This window comes from Felis catus, chromosome E1 (genome assembly GCF_018350175.1).
Source record: "Felis catus isolate Fca126 chromosome E1, F.catus_Fca126_mat1.0, whole genome shotgun sequence".
NCBI lineage: Eukaryota > Metazoa > Chordata > Mammalia > Carnivora > Felidae > Felis > Felis catus.
In genome coordinates, this window is record NC_058381.1 from 1,283,492 (window position 1) to 1,293,922 (window position 10,431).

General features: G+C 60.7%; 1 protein-coding gene across 2 annotated transcripts; it reads right to left on the reverse strand.

The window, feature by feature from the left end:
- Positions 1-1,668: 1,668 nt before the first annotated feature.
- On the reverse strand, positions 1,669-10,014 carry LOC123382015. Of its 2 annotated transcripts, XM_045044954.1 has the most exons (3): positions 9,365-10,014; positions 8,802-8,972; positions 1,669-3,439 (listed from the first exon to the last, which is right to left on the reverse strand). In XM_045044954.1, exons 1-3 carry the CDS (start codon positions 9,591-9,593, stop codon positions 2,949-2,951), a joined length of 891 nt encoding a protein of 296 aa, XP_044900889.1. In that variant the 5' UTR covers positions 9,594-10,014; the 3' UTR covers positions 1,669-2,948. The 2 variants fall into 2 exon arrangements, with proteins under 2 accessions (XP_044900889.1, XP_044900888.1); XM_045044953.1 differs by having other exon boundaries at positions 8,802-10,014.
- Between the last annotated feature and the right edge of the window lie 417 nt (positions 10,015-10,431).

Here is a 10,431-nt window from a genome sequence, read left to right on the forward strand (position 1 = left end):
ACGACCAGGGCTCAGTGTCTGACCATGATCAGGGCTCAGTCTGTGATCACCACCAGGGCTCAGTCTCTGACCACGACCAGGGCTCAGTCTCTGACCATGACCAGGGCTCAGTCTCTGACCACAATCAGAGCTCAGTCTGTGACCATGATCAGGGCTCAGTCTGTGACTCCAACGAGGGCTCAGTCTGTGACCACCACCAGGGCTCAGTCTCTGACCATGACCAGGGCTCAGTCTCTGACCACAATCAGAGCTCAGTCTGTGACCATGATCAGGGCTCAGTCTGTGACTCCAACGAGGGCTCAGTCTGTGACCACGACCAGGGCTCAGTCTCTGACCATGACCAGGGCTCAGCCTCTGACCACAATCAGAGCTCAGTCTGTGACCACGATCAGGGCTCAGTCTGTGACTCCAACCAGGGCTCAGTCTGTGACCACCACCAGGGCTCAGTCTCTGACCATGACCAGGGCTCAGTCTGTGACCCCCCAACCGGGGCTCAGTCTGTGACCACCACCAGGGCTCAGTGTCTGACCACAATCAGGGCTCAGTCTGTGACCTTGATCAGAGCTCAGCCTGTGACCATGACCAGGGCTCAGTCTCTGACCATGAACAGGGCTCAGTCTCTGACCACAATCAGAGCTCAGTCTGTGACCACGATCAGGGCTCAGTCTGTGACTCCAACCAGGGCTCAGTCTGTGACCACAATCAGGGCTCAGTATCCATCCCTAGTCACACCTCTCAGCCACAGCTGAAGTCAGCAGTGGACCGGTGGGTCAGACATAACAAACACCTGAGGTATCTGCTACCCAACTCAAAAACTAATTATTAAATTGAATTAAGTGAGGGCTGGATGATTCCTCAGACTCCTAAGATGAGGTGGGACGTGTGGAGGAGGGGAAGAAGGGTGTCATTGACCCTGATGAGGAAGGACCCCGAGCTCAGGTGCAGTAGACAGAATTAAATCCTGCCCTGACCCATTTAAGCAACTTCTTGGCCAGGGGGCTGGAGTCGTCACCTTGAGCCACACGGTCACCCACATAGAGATCACAGAGCCTGGAGACGTGTGCCCGGGGGGGCCAGAGGCTGCCAGTAGCCGTCACCTGCTTGGGCATCACAGCTAAGTGGGTCAGCACTTCCCGGCCACTCCGGTGATTAATGGCATGTGAAGTGAGTAGCTCACGGTGGCTGGGGCTCCGTGACTCGAGCCCGGGCCAGCAGTGAGCTCATTCCGCGAGCACCCGCAGCACTGAGGCTCTGAGGTGGTAAATCTCCGCGGCTACTTCTGTGGGCGCTCGCGAACTCTCTGCATCAGTCTGTGCCCTGTTCGGTACCCCCTCTCTGTCTGCCTCCTCCAGTGTCCCAGCTGAAGGACACCTCTGACGGGTAACGTAGCCAAAGTTAATCCAATCGGACACAAGAGCCGAGGCGGAAGGCGTCCCGTCCGCGTACGATTCACCTTTGTTTACTATTCGCCAAGTTTGTGAAGGACTCGCGGTTAAGTGTCCGACTTCGGCTCACGTCATGATCTCATTGTTGGTTCGACCCCCACGTCAGGCTCTGTGCTGACAGCTCGGAGCCTGGAGCTTGCTTCCGATTCTGTGTCTCCCTCTCTCTCTCTCTGCCCCTCCCCTGCTCATGCTCTCTCTCTCTCCCTCTCTCTCTCAAACGTAAGTAAACATTAAAAAAAATTTTTTTTAATTAAAAAAAAAACAAGTGTCTACAGATGGGCTCGAAGAACCTGATTGCCACACGTCCGAGCCATTCATTTCTTTTGTCGCGCACTGATTTATTCATCCGGGGGCGATCCCACCGAACGTCGACTCCGTGCCGGGCCCTGGCCTAGGCCGGAAACAAGCCAGCCAAAATCACAGTGGCTGCTGTTGGCTACCCTCTGTTGCAAAGGGGCCCCGCACGGCACCCCATGCTGAGCACCCATCAGCGTCGTCTAACTTCAGTTCACGTACCCTAGGAAGTAGCCGTTAAGTGTGCACGTTCTACAGACCCGGAAACTGAGGCACGAAGCAACTAAGCAGCTCGCTCAGAGCTGAGCAAGTAGGAAAGTGGTTCCGCTCTATTCCGATCCGCCCTCCCCATCATTTGAATGACGAAGAGGCTCAAGGATAGACCGAGGTTCACTTCTGCCCCAGGCAGCGCCCAGACAAGACGGCCCCGCGTTCCTGCCTCTGGTGGCTCGCTGGTCCTTTTTTACTCCGAGCCTTCAGTGTCCCCCACCTCGTGCCAATGAATCCCCTGGGCTTACGTCATACAGACCGGGCTTCTGCTGGTGGTGGTCAGCTCCTCGTCAGGGGAGGGGAGGCCGCACCAGTGGGCACTCGGCCATGAGGACGGGGTTCGCGTGTGAGATGGGGTGACAGATTGCGTTTCCCAGACGCGGCTGCAGGGAAGTCTGCCTCCCCCCACACCATCCTCTGGAATCTGGCCACCTCCCCCTCGAGCGGTGGGCTCCACGTTCCCTCCCCGCGGACCAGGGCGAACATCCACGCACGAGAGGAGAGACACGTCGTGACCTCTGAGGTTGGATCGTGAACGTGCATGGGCGACTGCATTGCCTCTGCCGGGATGCTTACCCTTGGGACCCGGTGTCTGGATGATGCCAGCCCAAAGCCACAGAGTGACAACACCCCCCCCCCCAGCCTTCAAGCCTGCCCGGGGTGGGGCCCCAGATGTCACGGAGCAGAGATCCACCAGCCCCGCTGGGTCCTGCCCACGTGCCTGACCCCACAGAATCCGTGAGCCTGATCAGACGGCGGCTGGAACGGGTGAGTGTTTGCAACAGCCGACCTCCAGGAGCACGTCCTACCCGGACGCAGTCCCTTCCCAGAATCACATCAAGGCAGGGCTGTCCCCTGCCCTGGGCTCCCCGCCCCCCGCATTTCCGGGGCGAGTCTGAAGGCACCCCAAGCTCGGGACCTGAGAGACCAGGCATGCGCTCAGCAGACAGCCCGTCGGAAGGATGTTCGTCTGTCCCCTGGGAGGAAGCGGCTTCTGGGGGAGGCGCGAGAATGAGAGGGAGGGACCGCTTGTATCCGAGCAGCAGCACCTCCTTGGGGGGCCGGGGAGAGACGGAGCCCGGCGAGATAAACGGGCATGTGGAGTGATAGCATCCGGAAGTTACCCAGGGAGACAGACACAGCACGTCCCGAGCCTGCTGAGAATTTCACTGAAGTCCTCGTCGGAAGCGACGGTCTGTTGTCGTCTCTGCCGTGACCCTGCCGTCTCTCTCCGGTGGGCAGGACGGTGCTCACGCTGGGGACAAAGACAGTCCAGGCTCCGTCCCTGCTGTGTGAGCGCGTGTCCCCAGCCCCCTGTGGTTGTCCCTGTCTCCGTGTGGTGACGGAGGGGACGGACTCCTGAGTCCGGGTGCTCGAATGCTGTGTGGCCTCAGGAAGGTTGCTCGCCCTCTCTGGGCCCGTTTGCTCATCTGTAAAACAAAACAAGGATCGTAAGGGTACCTGTCTGGCAGGGCCGCTGCGGGGTTTAACGCCACATTAGCACAGCGCTTGACCCCCAAGGAGACTTCAGCTTTACGGTTTTTACCACTGGGACCGAGGGGTTTCCGGCCACGCAGGCATCTCAGTTGATAGGGCCCCGCGCACCTGTGTGTGTGTGCAACCCACCTGCGCTTGCTGGACACGCGGCAAGGCCTCTCTGTTCGTGGCCCCACACCCCTCCCCGGATGCAGAGAGCCAGGGGCGACTGCAGCGCCACGGACCAGGCCACGGACCAGGCGGGAAGAACACAGCCACCCCCCTACAGCCAGGAAGGAGCAGCATCAGGGTCTCGGTGACCTCACAAAACTCAGGTGGGTTTCCTGTCGGCGTCACGGCCGCCGCACGCGAGGAGGCTGTCCTTGGGGGCTGTCCTCCGCGTGGGGACCCAGGGACCCAGGCTCCTTCCGTCCCCGGGGGACTGGAGGGTCCTTGTACGAGGTGGTTTGAGCCCAGTCCTGCACCACACATCACTCCTGTCCACGCTCCATCGGCCACAACTCAGGGTGCGATGAATGGCCACACCGACCGGTTCCCGCCCGAGAGGAGGTTCGGACTTCGCGGAGAAAGGCTGCCGACTGGACAGGAGAGCACGGGGCCTCCCCGGACTCGGCCCAGGGCGTTTCCCCCCTGTCATTCCCGGGGCCCCGGGCGGCACTGAGACCGCCCTCAGGTGGTCCCCTTCTCCCTGTTCTCACGCACCTGCCCGCACGGCACCCGCCCACCTCCCGGACTTCTCTGCTCTGAAGCTGCCGTCTCCCGTGTGACTTCGCACACCAGCGAGAAAAACAAGGGAGTGACTCACGTTGACCAAGAACCGTAACTACCTATTTGTCATCTCCCTCCGTCAGCTTTGACACGGGAGGCCAGTCGACATGAGGTGGGGACGCTGGGAGCCAGATTTGACACAAGCCGAGCCAGGGGATCACTGCAGGCCTGGGGGCCGTCCGGAGCCTCCCCGTGGCCCATCACCTCCAGGGGGCCGTCCGGGGACTCCCTCTAGCCCATCACCTCCTGGGGGCCGTCCAGGGCCTCCCCATGGCCCATCACTTCCTGGGAGCTATCCGGGGCCTCCCCATGGCCCATCACCTTGTTACACGGATGCCAGAGAGAGGGAGGTCTTTTATTCTGAGATCCGGCCCTCCATGGTGGTTAATCCGTCCCAACTTCGGGTAATTGGCTTTCCTCCTCAGGACAGCACCCTGGGGCCTTGAACCAGCGCCCGGCTGCCCGGAGCCAGCAGCAGACGCAAGCCCCCTCCTCTTTCCGGAGCCCCAGGGAGAGTCCACGTGGGAAGGAGGCCAAAAGAGAGAGTGTCTTCCGATCGCACAGGGAAGAGACGTTGTGATTTCATGGCACATTTTCCTGAGCATGAAGGGAAAGGAAGTCAAAGCAATAGTTTGGCAAGATCTGTTGGGAAAGCCTCTGCTGGGGTTGAACGGAAAAAGGCCGAGATGGCTCTCCGAGGGTGTCATGACTCCCACCTGCCTGGGACGTCTTTATTTTCCAGCCTAAAAAGCGTCATCTAAGGGGAGATCAAATCCAAAGAGCTGTCTCGCACTGTTCGCCTGAGCCGGCGTGAGCGCATCTCACAAAACACGATGATAAAAGCTAAGTGGGGTCTGAGCTCAGTCACCATTCAGGACCAGCTGCGGGGGGCAGGGGATGGGGACACGGTCGCTGGTTCCCGTAAGGGACACTACAGAGCTGGGCCGTGAGTCACGACCCAGGCAGGAGATGCTCACGGGAGCCGGGTCACGGGGGCTGCCGCGCAGACAGGAACCCACGTCGCAGAGGCCACCACGGGATGGCCACGTAACTACCTCTGTCTGTGGCGGCTCCCAAACCTCAGCCACACAAACGTGTCCGAAGGTCTCCAAGACGTCAGGCGCCTCCAGACGCGCGACGCAGCAAGCAGGCAAAATGCCCCGTCTGTGGTCCTCACGAGGAAACATCCAGAGAACCCAGATTGAGTGACATTCTCCTGAATGACTGGCCAGCACCCTTCAAACACAGGAAGATCATGCAAGATAAAGAAACTGTCAGAGGCTGGAGGGGACGTGAAACAGGTGGGACCACTCAGTGCAAAGTGGGGTCCTGGACCGGAGACGAGATCTCCACAGGCGCAGAGGGGAAGATGCCCAAGTGACTACGGACCATCTGGTTTCACTGATTGGACCGATGGTTACGAAAGATGTCGGCCTTGGGGGAAGCTGGGGGAAGGGTGCAGGGGACACTCCGTATTGTCCTTCAGTCCTTCTGGAAGTCTAAAATTCTTTCCAGGGACACCTGGATGGCTCAGTCAGTTGGGCGTCCAACATCAGCTCAGGTCATGATCTCACGGTTCGTGGGCTCGACATCACCCTTGATGTCACCAGAGGAGCCGGAGAGGTTTGGGAAGTGGATATTTGGAAAGTGGATAATGTTCTCACTCTGTGATTCAATGACATTAGTGGCTTATCTGTGCACCTTTTTAAATCGTCTCCAGGACCCCCTAAAATCACACACCGTGTTGGGAAAACACTGCCTTTTGGAAACCCCATGGCGAGGCCTGAAGACTGTGGGTGCAGAGCCAAAGTCAGAAGGTTTGCAGCGAGAGGGAAGGGCCGTCCACACAGCATCACCCCATCCATTTGAGGTTTGGGATTTTTGTTTCCTTTAAGGGGACGTATGTGAGTATCAGTCAGCTAGTGCTGCTTAACAAACAGTCCCAAACTCAGCGATGCGCACCAGCACGCATTTGCTCTCAGGCTCCAAAATGTACAGTCAGCTGTTCTTCTCCATACAGGCAGAGTGCGGATCCCCGGGACAGCTCACTTCCAGGGCCAGCCGTCCACCCGGGGCCCGTTCCTTGCGTGGTCGTGGCAGAAGCAGAAGTGGAGAGCTCCAGCAAGGGCATGATGTCAGCTCTCTACTTAGGTCGCACTTCCTCACATCCCCTCCACCTGAGCAAACCACGGCCAAGCCCCACGCGGAGGGAGCCAGGATGCATGCTCCCAGAGGGAGGGATTATCTGATGAGTGAATATTCCTAAAGATCCCAAAGGCGTCTGCATACGAGCAACATGCATATACACACTGATTATGTCGCGTTTATGTATATTTGACGTATAGGAACTCTCAAAGGAAGAGCACACAAGAAGCTAATAACGGGTTGCCTCTCAGCAACGGAACAGGGGGCTGGATCAGGATGGGAGGGAACCTTCTCCTCCGCCCCCTGCTGCAAAGTCTGAATTCTATATGACACGCATATGCCACTTCACAAGAGTCAAACGCCAGCTTAACACCCACGGGCCACAGGGCATTTTCACACCAATTCTCTTATCTGAAATTCACACGAGGCTGTGGCAGACGGAAGCGGGATCGTGAGCCCACTTGGCGGATGAGAAGGAAACAGGTCTGGCCTGCTCAAGCGACTCACCCAAGGCCAGAAGCTAAACTAGGGCCAAGCCAAGAGACCAGATGTGTCTCACACCTCTGACCCTCTGACCTCACCGTGCAGCCTGCCGCGGCCAGCGCACGCCCGCGCCATCCGGGGAAGTGTCCTCCCCTCAGTCCCAACACACAAGGGAGAGACTGCGTGGACAGCACCTCGAAGAACCTCTTTGTCCAGCCTGGCCATTTTACAGATGGGCAAGGAGAGGCCCAGAATCACAAGCAGGTGCCTCCGTTTCCCTGTCCCGATGGGACCTTAACGCCCACCTGACAGGGTGTTTGGGGATCAGAGAGGACTGTGTACGCGGGGGTTTGGCAGCCACGAGAGCGTGAGGCGCAATTTTGTGGACTCGCTCGGCCACGGGAGAGCCAGGAGACTGGCCGGGAACATCTAAACCAGCCTGCACTCAAGTGACCGAGTTCTTGGAGCTAAAGGGACTGCTCTCAGGAGGACCCGCTGGGCTTTGAGTCCTCGGGTGGCCGGGGAGCGGGCTGCTCTGAGAGCGAGACAGAGACAGAGACAGACAGAGACAGCTCATCCCAAAGCAGCAGGTCCAAGAACAGGTCCGTGACAGACCTCACGCCTGAGCGGGACCTAGGCCTCCGTGAGCCCCTCCACAGCCCCTTCCCCGAGCTCAGTCATCACAGGAGGACACTTCTCCTCTCCTCCCGCCCAGCAGGCCCTCAGCGGGCGTCCCCTCCCCATGGTGTCCCCGGAGGACAGGTCCCCTCTCACCACCGTGCCCCCGTCCCCGTCCTCGTCACCCAGGAGGTAAGACACAGGCGGGGACCGGGGCTGGGGAGGGAGGCAGTGGAGGCACCAGATGTTGGTGAGCAACACGTAGCCCCCCCCCCCGAGCTCCCCCCAAGATCCCACTCCAGCCATTTTCAACTTTGCCTCAAACATTTCCTGAGCCCCGAAGAGCTCCCACAGGACTGATGTCCCCAAGTGAGCCGCTAGAAACAAATGGATGCGAGTTATTCTCCTGGAAGGCAAGACCCGTGGAGGGTTTAAACAGGGGGTCCTGCTGAGTAGGTGGTGGGAGATCTGAAGGCTCAGAGAGGCAGCGTCCGCCCCCCACCCCAGCCCTGAGCAGAGCCTGTGAAGCCCAGAATCTGCAGAGACAGCCCCCCGCCCCCACCCGGGGGGCCCCAGCCCCCCCGCCCCCGTCCTGGCTCTGCAGCGGGCTTACAGAGCCTCCTTTGTGCAGCGTGGAGGGGGGCAACCCCGAGAAGCCCCACAGGGAGCCCCCCAACTGACTCCAAGTCTCCGGAAACGGGGGGGGGCCTCAGGCCCCCAGACCTGCCCCCAGCGAGGGGCCACCGAGGCGAGGTCACCTGATTTCCCAAGACAGGCTGGACTGGAGGGGCCCTCTGCCCTCACCGCAGCCTGACTCGAGGGCCCGGGGCCTCCCCCTCCCGCAGGGCCAGCCCCCAGCCCAGGCGGTGGTGGCCCGGGGTCTGCACCAGCTGGACAGCTCCAACCCACCCTCACGGCTTCACGCCCCCTCCCGCCCCCAGCTCAGACCGCATCTCCCCCACGCGGCACTGAGTGCCCTGAAGTGTGAAGGGACATCGTGTCCCTCGAGCACAGGGCTCCGGCCCGTCTGCCCGCAAGTGCCCCTGGGAGTCCCCCTCGGGAACACCTGCCCGCGGGACACGAGGTCGCCTGGGGGCCGGCAGGTGCCCGGCTGTCCTGCGCCCACACAGAAGGGGCCGGGGCCTCCGGAGCTGGGGGGCTCTCAACTCCCCCCAGTCTCCCCGTGGCCTCAGGAGGCTTAGCTAAAAGCCGTCGCAAGGCAGCAGGGAACCACGGGCAGGAAACCGGAAACCGGAAGGCGCCCAGCGGCGTGGATCCCACCTGCGCCGGGGGCCCAGGTGCAGAGAGAGAAGGGGCGGCCTCGGGGTCCTGATTCCTGGTCCGCGTCCACCCCCGGCACAGGCGTGAGCAGGCGGAGGTTCTCCGTGCGCCGGGGGCCGGTGTGAGCCTCGTAGGAACCGGCTCCGCAGCGTCTCAAGGGTCCCGGGGAGCCTAGGGAGCGAGGCACAGAGTGGGTAAGTGCTGCATCTGAAGTCACACAGCAGAGCAGGGGTCTGGGTTGTGCAGAGTCCTGCCTGCCCACCGGACACAGAACAAGGCCACGCGCTCGGCCCTCTCTCTGGGGACCCTTGCCCCACAGGACTCTTCCCCGCACAGAAGAGGTTGCCCGAGGGAGGAAGTCAGCCTTCCGGACAAGGACCAACCCCAGTGCGTTTTCTGGGCAGCACTGCTCAGTCACCTCCGAGGACAAAGTTCGCATCAGCCACAGCCACTGTCTGCCTTCTCTAGCCCTGGGCCCCCCAAGTGACTAGAGAGTCCGGTTTCCCCACACGTTGTAATAACGCGTACAAAGAAAGACCAGCGGGCGTTTGAAGGACCAAGACCTGAGTTCCGGTGTTTCTCCCGAGAGCTGTGTGACCCTGGGTGGCTCCCTGAGCCTCTCTGAGCCTGCGATTTCTCAGCAGTGTGAGGGGGCAGAACACCTTTGCTCAGCAGGCACTGAGCGCTGACACAGGCCGAGCTCTGCGTCCCCCGGGGCTGGCAAGGACAAAGCCACAGACAAAGCCAGCGCTGGGTCCGAGGAGGGACACACAGCAGGAGGGTTGGGACCATGTGGTGGGGAGTCAGGACCGATGTAGGTGGGGCGGACTGAGCAAAGGCAAGGCAGGGAAGGGAGGGAGGGAGAGTGAGCACAGGCGGCAAAGGCTGGGAAGGTCCTCGGGGCAGGTCCTCGGGGCTGCAGGTGCAGGGGCCACGGCAGGGAGGCCGCTGGAGGCTGGGACCTGCCTGGAGTCGTCCCCTTGTGTCGACCCCATGAAATACGTCTGTGCACCTGCCCGCAAGATTGTGACTCCCGCCCTATGGGGATGCTCTCACTAAAGAACGTCAGGACTGTCACAAAGCCCGGGCGTGGCCGGCTGGGTGCCCTCCACGCCCTCCACCGCCGCGTTTGTAGCAGGTCCTCAGACCCCGCTGGGCGCACACAGGTTGCCATGGTGACCGGGTCAACGGGGGGATGGGGACTTCCAAGTAACAGCTGTTTCCAGAAAGGAACGGCCAGTTTTGTCTGCCAGGGGCCCCTGCCCGCCGGGGAAGGGGAGGTTCTCGGGGGCCACCAGACACACCCACACCCACATGCGCAGGCCTCCTGGAGACCCGTGGAGGGGAAACTGATACCCGGGACAGAGGGAGAGGCCGTCACTCACCTCCACCCACCACAGACGCCAAATCTCGCCTCCGGCGGGGCCACCACCTCAGCCACGTGTGCGAGCATAAAACACAGCGCGAAGCCAGCACGGAAACGGGAAGGGGGTCAAAACCACCCCGAATCCCCCTTCTCCCGGAGAAAATCGCCGTAAACATTGAACGTGGCTCCTTCTTCCCATGTTTTTTCTAAAATGGTGTAAGGATTCTAAAAAGTGGGAGAGAGAGAGAGAGAGACAGATAAACC

Excerpts from the sequence above, each read along its gene's own strand:
- LOC123382015 (XM_045044953.1), bottom strand. The coding sequence starts at position 9,240 with ATGCGAACTTTGTCCTCGGAGGTGACTGAGCAGTGCTGCCCAGAAAAC. Across the intron at positions 3,440-8,801 it reads CACCTGGGCCCCCGGCGCAG|ATGAGCAAACGGGCCCAGAG; the intron begins GTGGGATCCACG and ends TTTGTTTTACAG.